The following is a 19,249-nucleotide window of genomic DNA, read 5'->3' as shown; positions in this document are numbered from 1 at the left end:
CCAAGTGCAAATCAGTTTATGTGTATGTCAGTTTCTTCAATCTCTTAACTTAGCAATGTGAAACATGCTCTAGCTAACGTGCAATATAAATTAAATTAGACTTGAGAAATGCTGTAGATAATTTAAAAGACGTAGACAGTTGGAAGTTAGATCTTGGGCTTTAGAATCAGAAGGACCTGGTTAAAATCCTTGCTCCTCCACTCTTTCGTTGTATGACCTGGGACAAATTGTTAAACTCATGTGAACTTCAGAGTCATCATTTGCACAATGGGGATAATATCTCACAGAGTTAATAAGAGGATAAAATGAGAGTAGTGTACAAAAAGTCCTTAGCATAGTGCTTCTAACTCATTGATGATAACTTTTTATCATTATTAGATGAATGACCAACTGAATACTGCCAGTTAATAGCATTATTTTCCCTCCCAAAGTCTCTTCAATAGCCACTCTATATTTTAAAATAATAAGTTGGTTTAAATAAAGTTCTAGAATATTATGTAACATTGTCCTTAGTTTTGTGCTTTGGCACTACCTCATAATGAGGGCTTTAACATTCATTTAATAGACTGTATAATGAGAACAAGGCTTTGTACTGGATACCAGGAATATAACTTGTAAGAAGATCTGGTTACTGCCCTTATAGATATTAGAGACTAATGAGAAATTTGGACAAGTCAAGTGTACAGATAATTACAGTATTGTGTGATAAGTGTATTGATCAGCATAAGCACAGGTGCTATAGCAATGTAAAAATATGGCACCTAATTCAGTCTTGGGATGTCTGAGCTGAGAAGAGTTGTAAAAAAGAAGTTGTAATACAAAGCACCCATAAATTGATGTATATGTGTTACATATATAGTCTATATAGGCAGACTTAGAGGCTCTACTCTTAGTATTCCCATTGTACTTTGCTAACACTTTTCTTATAGCACTTAACAAATTGCCTTGTAATTTATGGTTCATATGTCAGTCAGTTTCTCTTAGACCTCAAACTCCTTTAAAAAAATGGAGCAAAACCATTTCTTATTCATCTTTGTATCTCCAGTGCCTGGTCCACTTGTTGACATATTTAAATTTACAATAAATGCTTGTTGAATGAACTCATAAATGAAAATATAATTTGATTCAGCCACTAAATAAATTTTTAGTGAGTATCTACTATGTGCCACATGTCCTAAGCCTTGGAGATTCATCAGTGAAAAAGAACTCTTCTTCCTTCATCAAACTTACATTCTAGTGGTAGAGAAAGCCAGGTACAGGCTATGAAGAATATAGAAGGATAAAAAGAGTGGTGGAGACTTCAATTTTAGATTGATGATCAGAAAGAGCCTCACTAAGAAGGTGACGCCTAAGTAGAGACCTGAGTTAAGAAAAGGATAAAACTGTCTTGTGGAAGAGTATTCCAGGCTGAGAGATCAGCCAATTTAAAGATTCAAAGAGGAACGTACTTAGAATGTTCAAGAAACAGCAGAGGAGGCCAGCGTGGCTGGAAATTGGTGAGTGAGAAGGAATGTGATAGGAGATGGGATTGGCAGATATTACTAGGCCAGATCACATTTGGCCATGATAAAGATTTTGGATTTTATTCTAAGTGTGATGGGAGGCCAAATGCAGGGTTTTGAGCAGGAGAGTAATTGTGATTGTGAGAGATGATGTGATTTGTCTTTTGAAAGAATCAATCTGCCTATTGTGTGGGAGACTAAAGGGGGCAAGAGTGGAAACAGTGAAAACTGTTAGGAGGCTGTTTTAATAGACCAAGTGAGAGAAGATTATGGCTTTGACTAGGAGGGACCAAATAATTTGTATCAGACTCTTTGGGAATAGGAGCTGGTGACATAAGCTGTTAAAATTGTAAGCCTGCACCTCTAACTTAAGCATTCAAGTAGATCAAAATTCAAATGTAAGGTACATGTGTTTAGTGGAATAATGGACTAAGAAATAAAGAAACTAATTTCTTAGTCCCAGCTCTACTTTTAAGTAGGTGTGTGACCTTGGGGAAGTCTCTTACTTTCTAGGGGGCTCAGTTTTTTCAGATATAAAATGAAGAGTTGAATTATTAAAGGTCCATGATTTTATAATTCTGTGATAAAGTAAATATATGATGAATTCTTACTGTGTATGGAATACTGAATGAAGCACTTTAGTAGATTTAGAAGTACTGTAAGGGGGGCCGGCCCTGTGGCTTAGCGGTTAAGTGCGCGTGCTCCGCTACTGGCGGCCCAGGTTCAGACCCCGGGCACACACTGGTGCACTGCTTGTCTGGCCATGCTGAGGCGGTGTCCCACATTCAGCAACTAGAGGGATGTGCAACTATGACGTACAACTATCTACTGGGGCCTTGGGGAGAAAAGGGGAAAAAAAAAACGAGGAGGATTGGCAATAGATGTGAGCTCAGGGCTGGTCTTCGTAGGCAAAAAGAGGAGGATTGGCATGGATGTTAGCTCAGGGCTGATCTTCCTGACAAAAAAAAAAAAAAGAAGAAGAAGTCCTGTAAGGTATTCTTATCCATAAGGTGCTTACATTTATAAAAGATTTTACAAAATGGTTACTCACAATAGGAGATCATAAATTTAAATGCAAAAATGTGTAAAGCAGATTATAAATTCTATGGAAGTTTGGAGAAGAGGATAGTTAGTAAAGACTGAATTAAACAACAAAAGACCCTGAATAGCTAAAGGAATCCTGAGAAAAAAGAACAAAGCTGGAGGTATCACACTCCCTGATTTCAAAATATACTACAAAGCTATAGTAACCAAAACAGCATGGTACTGGCACAAAAACAGACACACAGATCAATGGCATAGAATCGAAAGCCCAGAAATAAACCCACACATCTATGGACAGCTAATCTTTGACAAAGGAGCCAAGAACATACAATGGAGAAAAGAAAGTCTCTTCAACAAATGGTGTTGGGAAAACTGGATAGCCACATGCAAAAAAATGAAAGTAGACCCTTACCTTACACCATGCACAAAAATTAACTCCAAATGGATTAAAGACTTGAATGTAAGACCTGAAACTATGAAACTTCTAGAAGAAAACATAGGCAGTACGCTCTTCAATATCGGACTTAGCAACATATTTTCAAGCACCATGTCTGACCGGGCAAGAGAAACAATAGAAAAAATAAACAAATGGGACTACATCAAACTAAAAAGCTTCTGCACAGCAAAGGAAACCATCAACAAAACGAAAAGACAACCTAACAATTGGGAGAAGATATTTGCAAACCATACATCTGATAAGGGCTTAATCTCCAAAATATATAAAGAACTCATGGATCTCAACAACAAAAAAACTAACAACCCAGTTAAAAAATGGGCAAAAGACGTGAACAGACATTTCTCCAGAGAACATGTACAGATGGCCAACAGACACATGAAAAGATGTTCAAAATCATTAACTATCAGGGAAATGCATATCAAAACTACAATGAGATATCACCTCACGCCCGTCAGAATGGCTATAATTAACAAGACAGGAAACAACATGTGTTGGAGAGAATATGGAGAGAAGGGAACTCTCATACACTGCTGATGGGAGTGCAAACTGATGCAGCCACTATGGAAAACTGTATGGAGATTCCTCAAAAAATCAAGGATAGAACTACCATACGATCCAGCTATTCCACTGCTGGGTATTTATCCAAAGAACTTGAAAACACCAATGCGTAAAGATACATGCACCCCTGTGTTCATTGCAGCATTATTCACAATAGCCAAGACTTGGAAGCAACCTAAGTGCCCATCAAGGGACGAATGGATAAAGAAGATGTGGTATATATACACAATGGAATACTACTCAGCCATAAGAAACGATGAAATCCAGCCATTTGTGACAACATGGATGGACATTGAGGGTATTATGCAAAGTGAAATAAGTCAGAGGGAGAAGGTCAAATACCGTATGATTTGCTTCATTAAGTAGTAGATAATAACAACAATAAACAAATACATAGAGACAGAGATTGGATTGGTGGTTACCAGAGGGGAAGGGGGGAGGGAGGAGGGCGAAAGGGATAATTTAGCACATGTATGTGGTGATGGGTTGTAATTAGTATTTTGGTGGTGAACATGATGTAATCTATGCAGAAATAGAAGTATAATGATGTACACCTGAAATTTATACAATGTTATAAACCAATGTTACTGCAATAAACAAAAAATTAAATAATTAAAAACGACTAAGTTAGCCATAATGGTAATAGATATTTGATCTGGGACTAGGTAGGATTTAGTTAAGGTGGATAGAGAGGAAAGAGCATTTTGGATAGAGAAGAAGAAATGAGCAAAGAGGAAGTCTTAATGAGCAAAGCATGGTATGGGTTTATGGCAGAGGGAGACTCAGTTAAGGTCAGCCTGACTGTACTGGAGGATATGTGACAATGGGAAAATAGGATTGGCCAGATAAAATAACATAGAGGATATTAAAATTTAGGCAGAAATGTTTAGCTTTTAATGCAGGCAAGAACTGGGAGCTATTATAGATTCTTCAGTAGAAGGATATTGTGATACAAATAGTATTCACTATTTGTATGGTATGGTATATGTGTCCTTTGAAGAAGGTGTGAAGCTACCTTCTTCCTAGTAGCATGCATGCGTTTTGCATACCTTTTTAATTTAATCATTATAACACCAATGAAAGAAACTAACATTCAGAGTTTAAAATAGCTTCTCTAAAGCCTGATGTCTATTAAGTGATTCAAACCAGGATTTAAACTAACATCTGTCTGATTCTAGAATGTTAGAGTGGGAGAGACTCTTCAGTCAGGAATCTTTTCCTGCAGTAACCCAGGTATGGGGTAATGAGGAATTTACTCAGTAGCAGTGGGAATGGAAAAGAAGAGATGGAGCTGAGAGAGAATTTTTTGAAGAACTTTTGACTGATTGTATATAGAGAATGAAAGAGAGAATAAACCTAAGAAGACATTGAAGTTTTACTCTTGGATAGCTAACGAAGGTTACTCTGCTTTGTAGCGGTTGTTCTTGGGGATGGAGGCAGACAGGAGGGGCTAAGGAGATGGATGAAATGACATCTGATTTGGAAATGTCAAGTTTTAAACCTTAATCATTTTAATAGAAGGTAAAGTCAGGAAGATTTCAGAATTTGGGAGTCCTCAACATATTAGATAGTTGAAGGTATAAGAAATCTTCTAACAGAGAGAGGTGCATGAAAGAAGAGCAAAAGACTTTGAGATGTAGTGCCAAATTCCTCGTGTAGGTTTAGGAAGAGGAGGGCTATCAAACAGTTGAGAACAACATGGATGTTCCTGTTCTCAATATTTGCATTTTGACCCCTGTCAGACTAGGTTTTGCTTGTTTGTTTCTACTTCAAGTGGAATAGATATAAATGAACTTAAGTGCATGATAAAGTTTTTCCAACAGTAGATTGTTTGGTCTCTCAAACAGAATCTGTTAGTTTATTTTTATGGCCCTATTTCAGTTTATCTCTTGGGGAACATTCTAAAGAACAGTTTTTTGTTCATACTTATATTACTGATTTGATTCTTCTCTGACTTTACGTTTAAAAGCTAATGGCTAGGATATGACAACAAAAGCACAGGCAACAAAAGAAAAAAATAGATAAATTGGACTTCATCAAAATTAAACACTTTTGTGCGTCAAAGGAACTGTCAAGAGAGTGAAAAGACAACCTGCAAAATGGGGAGAAATATTTGTAAATCACGTATCTGATAAGGGATTAATATCCAGAATATATAATGAACTCCTGCAACTCAACAACAAAATACAACCTATATCAAAAATGGGCAGAGCCAGCCCTGATGGCCTAGTGGTTAACGTTCGGTGCTCTCACTACTTTAGCAGCCCAGGTTCGTTTCCCGGTCGTGGAACCACACCACCCATCTGTCAGTTGCCATACTGTGGCGGCGGCTCACATAGAAGAACTAGAAGGACTCACAACTAGGATATACGACTATGCACTGGGGCTTTGGGGAGAAAAAAAAAAAGGAGGGAGATTGGCAACAGATATTAGCTCAGGGCAAATCTTTCCCTGCTAAAAAAAAAAAAGGGGGGAGTGGGGGGAGGCAAAGGACTTGCTTCAAAGAAGATATACAGATGACCAATAAGCACATGAAAAGATGCTCAGCATCACTAGTCATTAGGGAAATGCCAATCAAAATGCGATGAGATACCACATATCCATTATGATGACTGCTATTAAATAAATGGAAAATAACAAGTGTTGGCAAGGATGTGGAGAAGTTGGAACCCTGTGCACTGTTGGTGGGAGTGTAAAATAGTGCAATCATTATGGAAAACAGTATGGCATTCCTTGAGAAATTAAAAATAGAATTACTATATGATACAGAATTGTACTTCTAGGTATATACCCAAAAGAATCGAAACGAGGGACTCAAACAGATCCTTGTACACTTGTGTTCAATGCAACATTATTTATAATAACCAAAAGATGTAAACAACCTAATGTCCATCAACAAGTGAATGGGTAAACAAAATGTGGTATATATACAAGAGTATGTTATTCAGTCTTAAAAAGGAATGAAATTTTGATACATGCTACAACATGGATGAACCTTGAAAACATTATGCTAAGTGAAATAAGCCAGACACAAAGGCCGTATATTGCATGATTCTACTTATATGAAGTATGTAGAATAGGCAAATTCATAGTCACAGAAAGTATAATAGAGGTTACCAGGGACTGGGGGAAGGGAGGAATGAGGAGTTATTTTTTAATGGGTACAGAGTTTCTGTTGGGAATAATGAAAAAGTTCTGGAAATGGATGTTAGTGATGGCTGCACAGCACTGTGAATGTACTTAATACCACAGAACTGCATATTGAAAAATGATTAAAATGGTAAATTTTATGTTATCTATATGTATCACAATTTAAATAAAAACTAATGGCCATTGTACAAGGTTATAAACATTATTATGGCTGTTATAATAGTGCCAACATGTTCTTTTTTTCTGTGTTCTCTTCTGTTTATTTTGTCACCATATTCTTTGTTATGCATTTGTTTATAATTTACCTTTCTTAATCTTTATTTTAAAAACAATTAGCAGCCTACTATTTCATCAATGTCTGTTTCTTGAGCTTTAATTACCCAAAGCTTTAGATTATTTTGGCTAACTTGGGCTCTTATGATAACATTTGTGTGTGAATCCTTATATTAAAAATACTAGTAGTATTTTTCAGTATTAAAAGTATAATATGCTTGTACTGTTGTTAAGAATTAAGAAATCCAGCTGTCTGAGAAAAGTCTTCCTTCATTGCAGTATTTTGCTTGCAGGATGAAGATGAGCTGGATTCCCACACCATGGTGAAGACTAGTTCGGAAAGCGTGGGCACGATGCGGGCCACCAGCACGATGAGTGAGGGGGCCCAGACCATGATTGAACATAATAGCACGATGTTAGAATCTGACTTGGGGACCATGGTTATAAACAGTGAGGATGAGGAAGAAGAAGATGGAACTATGAAAAGTATGTGGCTTTTTCCCATTGAACTTGAATTTTCTGTTTTGAAAGTATATTTCTATAGAAACCAAAAGAGTTCTGTGTTACTTTTTATAGCCAGTTGTGGAAAATTTTGTTTCTTGGCTTTATTTAACAGTAAAAAGAGTATGGCACAGATAAATTAAAAAAAAATTTTTAATATAGCAGAAAGCAGCACATCTTTAACTTAGGTTTATGGAACTTTTTTCTGTTGAAGGATGCTAACCCATAATTTAATTTGTAAAGTATTTTAAAGATAAAAAGATAGGGTTTCTAACATTTACTTTTCCAATTAAAAAAGTGAACCTTTTTAAAATTCTGTTCCAGTAAATACAACATAATATTATTTCATGTTGTCTAAATTATCAGTTAAGTCGCAGTGACAGAGGCGTTCAAGCTAAGGGAAGAAATAAGGGCTGAGGTGGGAAACGAAGAAACACTAGAAAGACGGATGAAGAGACAGGCTTACTCATGCAGAAAATTCAGTTCAGTGCATATTTACTACTGCTTGTCACGTGTGAGGCACAGTGCCAGCGTTGTTGCACGGCCTAAAATGACGATTAAGACATTCTCTCTGATCTCTCTTGCTTACAGAGTGATGAAGATAGAGATACTTTCACAGACCAGCATTTCTTTTTTTTATATATATGTATATATATAGCTTTTCAAGATTGCAGTTAACCATGGGACATTGTGATTTCACAGTTTTATGCAAAAGCAGATTAATTACCTCTTAATACCTACTGACCTATCTCTTCCCCCTACCCCCCAGTCCTGTGTGGTTAATGTCACAGTCTAAGCACTAGTCTGTTTTCTACTAGACAGGACAGCTTCTAAATAGCACAAAAGCAGTAATATATGACTTCTTGCATTGTAGAGCCTAGAAAGTTATAAATATTCAAGTGATTTGCTGATACTGTAAAATGGATATGGGTAGGAATTTCCTCTCTGACATTTGTTTTCTTTTTGCCTACCCCTTTCTTTTTGCTACTCATCTTGTGCTAAGTCTTACATCGTAGCTTTAAGTCATTTGGCTCACTGCTGTTGCTTTCTTCACATTTCCTAATCTGTGTAGCCCATTATGGTTGTATACTTTGAAAGGGAGGGTCATGAAACACAAAATGCAAACAGATTGCCGTATAGTTAATCTTGAGTGGGAAGAAGGAGAGGGATATAAATTTTTTTATCTCCCACAACTGGTGGGTCTCCTGAGCCTTTGCTCAGGAAAGCAGCCTAAGACTTGGGTTCCTAGCTGGGCTTCTGACTAGAACAGGCCGTCTGCATCCATAACATGCTTACCCAACTACATCAGATGATCTTTTGGTCTCCAAAGCTGGCTAGTCATAGCCTTAGGGTACAAGTTATGTGCCCTGTACATCAAAAAGGCCCTATGATAAGACAGTTTACAACACATTTTCCATCAGCACGTAACATCGGTTTTCCACAGCTGATAAAATTCATTTAACCAAACTTTATGATTCTTAGCAGACCAGTTAGAAGATCATTGAGTGCTTTGTTATATCTCTAGAGAGCTACTGGGCTTTCTACAAAACTACATAAACAACTTTTCGCATGCAGTCATATAGTTGAACATTGTCATATAAATAGTCACTAAAAAAATGAGGCTTTATGGAATCTAATTCGTGTTGGATTGTTACAGCTCAAGGAAGAGACACGTGATGATGATTTATTAGACGTTATACTTTAAAATTAGAGTGCAAATTTTCACATATTTTGTTTAGTGACTTTTAGCTTTGACAGCCGCAGAAATCATTCAATATATGTTATAATTTTGTGTCCTAAGTGTGATTTTTTGGGGGCACAGAGATTTTATTAAAAGCTCATTTTTAGATTGAGCAGATAGTGGTTTATATGGTTGCAGTTGTTTTATGTGCTTCAGCAAGCTTTAAGTCCCATGACCCAACATTCCATGTATTTTAAGCTCTGCAATTTAGACGTCATTCTATAATGTGGGACTTCCATGTTCCCCAAAATCTAATCAAATGATGTTAGAATAACCCCCAGGATTTGTCGTACTGTGGTGTCGCAATAGTAAAGAATGCAAAGAAGTTATTGAGGCAGAACTCACTTTTCCTGAAACCACATAATTACTTTTAGTCTTGTTTTTCCTCATGATCTAAATCTTTAAAACTTCTTAGATTAGTTGGTATGAGCTCTCAGGTTATGTCACATCAAAGCCTCATTTGCTAATGTGTTTTTAGCATTTTTGTTCCCTGAAAAGATTATAGCAATATATTATTTTTAATTTTCTAAAATCTCTAGAATGTTATATTACATGCTGAAGATTTTGATTTCTTTTTTTTTTTTATTTTTATTTTGTTCTATTGCCAAGATTTTCTATTTGCATTCTTTACTCTTTTTTTTTTTTTTTTTTTTTTGGTTTATAACATTGTAAAAATTTCAGGTGTACATCATTGTACTTCTATTTCTGCATGGACTACATCATGTTCACCGCCAAAATACTAATTACAACCCATCACCACACACATGTACCAAATTATCCCTTTCACCCTCCTCCCTCCCCCCTTCCCCTCTGGTAACCACCAATCCAATCTCTGTCCCTATGTGTTTGTTTATTGTTGTTACTATCTACTACTTAATGAAGGAAATCATACGGTATTTGACCTTCTCCCTCTGACTTATTTCACTTTGCATTATACCCTCAATGTCCATCCATGTTGTCACAAATGCCTGGATTTCATCATTTCTTATGGCTGAGTAGTATTCCATTGTGTATATATACCACATCTTCTTTATCCATTCGTCCCTTGATGGGCACTTAGGTTGCTTCCAAGTCTTGGCTATTGTGAATAATGCTGCAATGAACACAGGGGTGCATGTACCTTTGCAAATTGGTGTTTTCAAGTTCTTTGGATAAATACCCAACAGTGGAATAGCTGGATCATATGGTAGTTCTATCCTTGATTTTTTGAGGAATCTCCATACAGTTTTCCATAGTGGCTGCACCAGTTTGCACTCCCACCAGCAGTGTATGAGAGTTCCCTTTTCTCCACATCCTCTCCAACACATATTGTTTCCTGTCTTGTTAATTATAGCCATTCTGACGGGCGTGAGGTGATATCTCATTGTAGTTTTGATTTGCATTTCCCTGATAGTTAGTGATTTTGAACATCTTTTCATGTGTCTCTTGGCCATCTGTATATCTTCTTTGGAGAAATGTCTGTTCAGGTCTTTTGCCCATTTTTTAATTGGGTTGTTAGTTTTTTTGTTGTTGAGACGCATGAGTTCTTTATATATTTTGGAGATTAAGCCCTTATCAGATGTATGGTTTGCAAATATCTTCTCCCAATTGTTAGGTTGTCTTTTCGTTTTGTTGATGGTTTCCTTTGCTGTGCAGAAGCTTTTTAGTTTGATGTAGTCCCATTTGTTTATTTTTTCTATTGTTTCTCTTGCCCGGTCAGATGTGGTGTTTGAAAAGATGTTGCTAAGACCGATGTGGAAGAGCGTACTGCCTATGTTTTCTTCTAGAAGTTTCATAGTTTCAGGTCTTACATTCAAGTCTTTAATCCATTTGGAGTTAATTTTTGTGCATGGTGTAAGGTAAGGGTCTACTTTCATTTTTTTGCATGTGGCTATCCAGTTTTCCCAACACCATTTGTTGAAGAGACTTTCTTTTCTCCATTGTATGTTCTTGGCTCCTTTGTCAAAGATTAGCTGTCCATAGATGTGTGGGTTTATTTCTGGGCTTTCGATTCTATGCCATTGATCTGTGTGTCTGTTTTTGTGCCAGTACCATGCTGTTTTGGTTACTATAGCTTTGTAGTATATTTTGAAATCAGGGAGTGTGATACCTCCAGCTTTGTTCTTTTTTCTCAGAATTCCTTTAGCTATTCGGGGTCTTTTGTTGTTCCATATAAATTTTAGGATTCTTTGTTCTATTTCTGTGAAAAATGTTGTTGGAACTTTGATAGGGATTGCATTGAATCTATAGATGGCTTTAGGAAGTATGGACATCTTAACTATGTTAATTCTTCCAATCCAAGAGCACGGAATATCTTTCCATTTCTTTGTGTCTTCTTCAATTTCTTTCAGAAATGTTTTATAGTTTTCGGTGTACAGATCTTTCACCTCCTTGGTTAAGTTTATTCCTAGGTATTTTATTCTTTTTGTTGCAATTGTAAATGGGATGGTACTCTTAATTTCTCTTTCTGCTACTTCGTTGTTAGTGTACAGAAATGCAACTGATTTTTGTATGTTGATTTTGTATCCTGCAACTTTACCATATTTGTTTATTACTTCTAAAATTTTTCTGGTGGATTCTTTAGGGTTTTCTATATATAAAATCATGTCATCTGCAAATAGTGACAGTTTCACTTCTTCCTTTCCAATTTGGATCCCTTTTATTTCTTTCTCTTGCCTGATTGCTCTGGCTAGGACTTCCAATACTATGTTAAATAGGAGTGGTGACAGTGGGCATCCTTGTCTGGTTCCTGTTCTTAGAGGGATAGCTTTCAGTTTTTCACCATTGAGGATGATATTAGCTGTGGGTTTCTCATATATGGTCTTTATTATGTTGAAGTACTTTCCTTCTATACCCATTTTATTCAGAGTTTTTATCATAAATGGATGCTGTATCTTGTCAAATGCTTTCTCTGCATCTACTGAGATGATCATGTGATTTTTGTTCTTCATTTTATTAATGTGGTGTATTACGTTGATTGATTTGTGAATGTTAAACCATCCCTGCATACCTGGAATAAATCCCACTTGATCATGGTGTATAATCTTTTTAATGTATTGTTGTATGCGATTTGCTAGTATTTTGTTGAGGATTTTCGCATCGATGTTCATCAGTGATATTGGCCTGTAATTTTCTTTTTTTTTGTGTGTTGTCCTTGTCTGGTTTTGGTATCAGGGTAATGTCAGCTTCGTAGAATGAGTTAGGGAGCTTCCCACCCTCCTCAATTTTTTGGAAGAGTTTGAGAAGGATAGGTATTAAGTCTTCTTTGAACGTTTGGTAGAATTCACCAGGGAAGCCGTCTGGTCCTGGACTTTTATTTTTGGGGAGGTTTTTGATTATTGTTTGAAGATTTTGATTTCTATCACTTTTTCCACTGAAGTTTCAAATGAGTTGCCTGATTTAATATTTTTGTCAGTTTGTTGTGTTTGCATACTCTTTTATACCTTTATACATGAAGCTAGGAATTACAGACCTGTTTTCCTTACTTCTGAAAAGTGTGATGATTTGACTGTAGGAAGGAAAATTATTAAAAGATCTTTTGAAGGGAAGTGGAGAAAAGTGATAAAAAATATTTAAAATTAAATTAAAATGGGCATGGACCCTAAAGGCAGGTCCCAAGAATATCTCTCCAAACCTGTTTTCAATAGTGATGGCATTACTTTTACCCTCTGACTCCCACTCTTCCCGTTCACTTCTCTCTGGGGCCTGCTCATTACCCATGTAATGTTCAGGCTTCAGCTTGGTAACTGAGATCTTTCACAATCTGGTACCAGCCAATATTTACACATGAATTTCTGCTTCATTATATATATGCTTTATCCAGACTGGTCTATGCCAGTTGGAGTTATGAATGGTTGACAGTAGGTATAAGCAGGTTGGTTGTCATTAAGGAAATCAACATTTAGGACTTTTTACCCTGAAGGAGTAGATTAGGACCAATCAAGAATCCATTGTCATCAAATTGATGAGGTAGTAGAGATTAATTCTTTATAGGTGACTCTGGGAGAGAATTGTTTCAGCAAAGAGAAGACTGGGACCTTTTACCTTGTTCAGCTTAGATCTACTCAGCTCTGTTTCTATGGTGGAACTTTCTGGGCACACAGAACTGGGGCTGAATTGGTAACTCTAGTTGCCCTGAGGGGAAAACTATCTCTGTTGGTGTCTGAGGAAGAGCCACACTCTCCAGTCAGATTAGAGGCTATGTTTCATGGCTTTAGCCACTCTCTTACTCATATCCTTAACTCCTCTGCCCTATTGTCTTTCTTTTCTGCCCCTCCTGGCAAAATGTGACTATGGATCAATAATCTGTTTGTCCATCTTCTCTGCATTTCACCATGGCTGCTGATTGCTGATGGAGACAGTCTCACGTCTGTACAGATGAGGATCACCACTTCATGGCCTTTAGGCCCATTTGGGCTCTCAGAACTTTCCTGTAGGCCTGTGTTTCTCTGCCCAGCTCTTTCTCCTTCTACAAAGTGGCTATTTTAGACCTTCACTAAAACTCTTCCTGTCACCTCTCCTCTCAGTTTCAGTAGATGACCTTGCTTCCTACTTCATAGAAAAAGAATTAAACATTATCATGCAAGAATGTAGAGAAGCTGTATAGGTGTTTTAAAAATGGACTTTGAAATAAGGCAGAAAAATTAGTCGTCCTTAACTTCTCTCTCTTCCCGCATCCCCTCATGGAATTAACATCATCTCATCAGTTCTGCCTTCTAAATATCTCTTTCCTCTGCTCACCGTCTCTGCTTGCATTTCTCTAGTGTAGGTCCTCCATAGTCTCTCACTTATAAGGTTGCCTAATTGAACCCCTGCCTCCATTCTTGGTCTCTACCGTCCATACAGATCTCATCATCTCTCTTTTCTGCTTATGACCCTCCAGTGACTCCCCATTGCTCTTAGTTTAAAGCCCAATGTGGGTTAAAAGGCAGGATATGCTCTAGTCTCTGCTTACTTTTCTATTCTCATGCCTCACTATTCCCTCTTCATTCTTCTTCCATCGCCTCAGCTCTTAAAATGCTTAAAATTTCTTACCTTTGGGCTTTTGCACTGCCAAAATCTCTCTTTTTGCACTGCCCAGTCCCTCTGTTTGGATTCCTGATTCCTTGTCTAATTCATATTCATCCTCTCAGGCTCAGTTAAGGAGTTGCTTCCTCTGCTGACCAGGTTAGGGATGGGTGCCCCTCCCATAGGCTAGCATCTCACTTCATACTTTACTCTAATAGCAGTTGTCACACTGTATTGTAATTGCCTGTTTCTGGGGAATTGTCCATTTACTCCCCACTGTATTCCCAGTGCTTACTACAATACTTAGCATAATAGTAAGAGGTCATTAAATATTTTCTGACCAAATGATAGCATGTAGTGAAAAGAGCATGGGATTTAAAGTCAGACCACTTTTAATTGTGTGTTACTAAAAGAGCTTCTGTAACATATATTTGTCTCTCTGTTTTTGTGTGTATATGTGTTTGTATGTGTGTGAATGTGGATTAATTTAGGTAAATACATAAAGCACCTAGCAGAGTGCTTTAAATATGGTGGGTAATAAGTAAAGAATAATCTCCATCTACCACTCCGCCAGTTTGTCCTTCCAACAACTTTGGAAGCTGGAACATCTGGAGAGCCCAGCCCTGCTTACCACACAGTGAGGGAGGCCTGACCTTCCAGGGACTGGGACTGAGGGCTGAGCCATCGAGCAGCTCTGTTCTCTTCCTTGCCAAGGCAAACTCTTGCTGCCACCTTTACCTGCCTCCTCCAAGACTTTGCTCCATCTCTCTTTATTCAGAAAGATACCAGAGAGGATTCTATAGAGACTAATGATTGCCAAAATGAACAGAGTAGCATAAACATAAATATGAGCAATTTGAATGGCAGGAGGAGGAAGGGATAAGGAAGCACTCAGGTGATCTAATATCTCCTGTTTAGGAGTATGATCGATAATATGTATTGAAATAACTTGCATGTGAGAGAACTGTATTCCACTGTTTGTGAAATTTGCTGTCTCTTTGAGAAAATGGGGCACGTGCCATGGGAGTATGAAAGAGCAATTTAAATTGTATTTTGTATATTTTTTATTTTCAGAAAAGAGAAAAAAGATGACTTTCTCAGATTGTAGCTGTCCTTCTAGTATGGGGGTCTAGTATGGGCAAACATTGTGCTCAGGACTTTGCATACATTATTTCATTGAGTCCTCACAAGGACCCTGTACAGTAGCATTGTCACTACCCTTTACCACTAAGGTAATGGGAGTGGAACTTGGGAATGTAAAGTGACTTGTTCAAGATTTCATAGTAAGTAAGTGGTGGAACCAGTATACAAACCCAGGTTTGACCCCCAAATCACATTATTACTCAGGCTGGTGAGCATGACATCCCTCTTGGGCAGGAGTCTAGAACGTCTGTGAGTCTTTTAGAAAAGGAGGCCTAGGTCATTATAAGTCAGCGTAGGTTACTGGGAACAAATCATATCAGAATAACATAATTTCCTTTTTTGAAAGCATTGCTAAACTTCTACGTCAGAGAAAATGTTGGGTTTGGATATTATGTCTTAGGATTTTGGAAAGTATTTGACAAGGTCTTTGGTGATATATCCTTGTAGACCTTATGTAGTATGAACTAACTGATAGTTCTGTTATGAGGGTTGAACAGTTATACCCAAATGGGCTTGTATCATTCAGGGTTTATTGGAGGACACAGAAACTGCTCTAGGTATTTTAAACATAAGGAGATTTAAGTCAGAGATGTAGATATTAACAAAATCAGTGGAAAAGTTGGAGGAGAGGGCTGTGTAGAAGGTCTCCAGGAATGACTCCCACAACACTACAGAAGTGACCCTTTATGGAACTACCTCTACTGCTACAGTCAGGAAGGCAGTGAATCCAGAGGCTGCCGTTGGCACTGTTGAGTTCAATAATGTAGACTGAACTCAATCCCTGTTGCTGTTTAGGGATTAGAAAGCTACCACTGCTACTGCAGCCACCCCTTAGCACCTGTGGGGCTGGTGACTGGATGCTGGAATGCTGCTGTAAGAAACCCTCACATCTCCATTACTGTGCTTGCCAGAAGGAAATAACTGAGGTAGCAGGCTCATGGCCTCTGCCTCATTTCTTGCTTTCCTGGTTGTGAAAAAGTGCACTTATCCAGGGTAAGGTGCAAGGAGTTCTGGGAAATGCAGTGTTTTGTTTTGCAGCCTATACAATAAGAAGGCTCACCAGAGGCAATGGCAGTGGTTGCTAAATTTCAGTCAACTACAATGTTAAATAAATTGGTGTCAACAAGACTTCTCATTGTGTATGTCCTGTAAGGCCTAGGCCTAAGCCCTAGCTAGCTCAACATTTTTTATAGAAACTTGGATGAAACTATAGAATGAAAGTCCATTAGAATTGCAAATGACGTGAAGTGGAGCAAAATAAAAATACATTCTAAGAAAGAGTCAAGGTCTTAAGAGATCTCCACAGGCTGGAGCAGTGGGCTTGATTTACAAGATAAATCCAGCTCTTGGGGCTGTGTCACTAACCTCACAAGTAAGGGTACTTCTTAGCAGTAGCCCCTCAGAGATGTTGGTTTTGCAGACCAGAGCAGGCCTGGGCATCTCTATTTAAAAAATAAATTAAAAAATCAAAATAAAACTCTACTAGTACTTCTGAGGTGCAGCTAAACTGATAACCACTTTTTAGAACAAGGAAATAAGCAACTTCACTCTACTTTCAGTGCCTAGAACACCTGGAGTATTTAGGAAGGATGGAGACACAGTGGAGCATACTCAGCAGAGTGAGCCAGATGGTGGAGTAGGTGGAGACAATGTTGTATTAAGAATGGGTGGAGGAATAACTGGTCATGTTTAGGTTTTATATTGTTTACTTTATATTAACCTTTCATAACTCTGTTTATCAATGATTAAATATTGGGTTAAGTAATTTTAATTGAACACATTTTAAAAATCTATTTTTTGCATATGCCTGTATACATAGTGATTTTTTAAATATATCACAGTTTATTGTTTCATTTTGGACAGTACATATATATAGTTTCACTTAATTAGTAAGAGAAAGTAAATTATGTTCTGCTTTAGATTTTTAAGAGTTTATCCTGGAAACAGATTCTAGACTGGTTTAGGAATGGTTTAGGAGAGGTACCAAGGAGGAAAGACTGACCATTAGGTATCCCTACCTCCTAGTTCATCTCATGTCCCTGGACAAAACTGTAAGTGTGAGACCATTTGCTCTGAGCAACAACTTCCATGTCTCATTCTTTGCTTAGTAACATCTTCTCTCCCGGCGCTGGCTCAGACCCTTTCCTTCCATCTTCTTCCCAAAACTTATTTCAGAAAAGTATCAAATATGCAGGTGTAAAATGCTTAATAATGTTTTACGTTCATGAAATGTTTACGTTTCTTCCAAAAATTTCAAAGCTTTGAGCTAAAGGAGTAAATCACTAAAGATGGAATTTGAGATGCCAAGAAACAATTAACCAGGGTGGCAGAGTGTGTAGGGGAAATCACTTTCCCACTTCTCCAGAGATCTTACCATTCTTTCATGAAAAACTGTCATATGCTTCTTTAACTGGTAAGATTAATCTTGCCCAGGACATAGCAGTAAAGGTGACAACAGGAAACTACATGTCCCACTTGCAGCTGGGTGCAGATACCCATAGTATTACTGGGCAATTAGAAACCCTTCATTTTCCTCTAAGAGTTAGTAGGTGTCTAGCTAAGGTGTGACTACAGTGGTTTGGAGTTACCTGTGAGTACGGAATATGGTCTGCTCTTCTGTGTGCTCTTGGTCTGTGGAATATTAAATGGTGTGTGACGCATCTTGGGCTCGTTAGTATAGGTGTTTTGGTCGTAGGATACCTTTTTTATTAGCACAGAGTACAGACAAGCATGTAAATATTAGTCTTCCTTGTACAAATGAAAATCTGTCTGTTTTGTAAAGGCCTCTGAAGAAAGAGTTTCCGTAGATGCACAGTGGCTGTTACAATGCACATTACTTGCATAGGAGATCATTCTTTTTACTTAACTAAAATACTTGGGTTTCAGTTTGTCTGTTTCCTTTTATTCTGCCCTCACTGGAGATAGAAAACAGCCGGTCACTATTTTCTGTGGAAGAACCCTTCGTATTTACTTGGATACTTATTAAATTGTATCCTCAGACTTTTCCTGGCTGAACAATTTCATTCCCTTTAACCTTTGTGCAGGTATTATTTTCTAAGCTTTTAATCTTTTTTATGACTAGCCTCTGGATCTTCTCCATGTTGTCTGTATCCTCCTTTGTTTTAAAATAGTCTGATGAAGTTAAGAAAAAGCTGATGTCAGTAGCTTCTGTATTAACATCCTGGTTTTATATGTATTTACTATACTCTTGGCAACAAATTAAAGGACAGATTTTTAAGATCATTAATCAGGTGGAACCACCCACATCTTAAAATAGTTTTAGAAGAACAAATTAGGTAATATTCATAAATTCCTTTGATGTTGAAATATATTATGCTAAAGTTATGATTAATTGTTATTTTGTTCCCTACACTTGTCTTGGTCATATTCATGCTAAGAAATTAAAAATTAAGTTACATTTTGTTAAAATATTTTTAAAATTCCTTTATATATTTAAATGTCTATGAAGACTTTTCGTCTGTTTAGATGACATGTGCAAATTAAGAAAGTTAATGAATAATTGTGGGTGGACTGGCATATTTTCTAAAGATATCATATTCACACAATTTAGTTTCCTTATATATGTTTTAGTGTATGTCAGAAGGAGAGGGAAAACAATTTTTTTCTTTAAAATTTCACATGCACAGAGGGATCGAGTAGTGGTTATTGTATTCTTTATTGCTAATGGGTTTTTAGTTCGACAGCAAATAGTTGAAGGAAATGGGGCCAAAATTAAGGAAGAAGGTAATTTTGAACATTAAATTTATTATTAAAAAATATATATTTATTTTTATAAGCTAGGGTCAGAATTCGGCTGCAACTGGAGAAATTGATGTCAATTTTATGTGATTATTCTTTCTTGTATTAAAAAAAAGTATTTGCCGTAGCAACCAC

General features: G+C 37.2%; 1 protein-coding gene across 3 annotated transcripts in view; it reads left to right on the top strand.

Moving 5' to 3' along the window:
• Nucleotides 1-19,249, top strand: part of STK3 (serine/threonine kinase 3) — a 295,939-nt gene that overhangs the window by 195,166 nt on the left and 81,524 nt on the right. For all 3 annotated transcript variants that reach the window (XM_058564700.1, XM_058564697.1, XM_058564699.1), the window contains one exon: nt 7,278-7,470. In XM_058564700.1, the coding sequence (XP_058420683.1) occupies nt 7,278-7,470 (193 nt within the window). The remainder of the gene's footprint in view (nt 1-7,277; nt 7,471-19,249) is intronic.

The sequence above is a fragment of the Diceros bicornis genome, chromosome 21, assembly GCF_020826845.1.
Source record: "Diceros bicornis minor isolate mBicDic1 chromosome 21, mDicBic1.mat.cur, whole genome shotgun sequence".
In the NCBI taxonomy this organism is placed as follows: Eukaryota; Metazoa; Chordata; class Mammalia; order Perissodactyla; family Rhinocerotidae; genus Diceros; species Diceros bicornis.
Note: the sequence above shows the minus strand (reverse complement) of the source record. Positions and strands in the feature narration are given on the sequence as shown.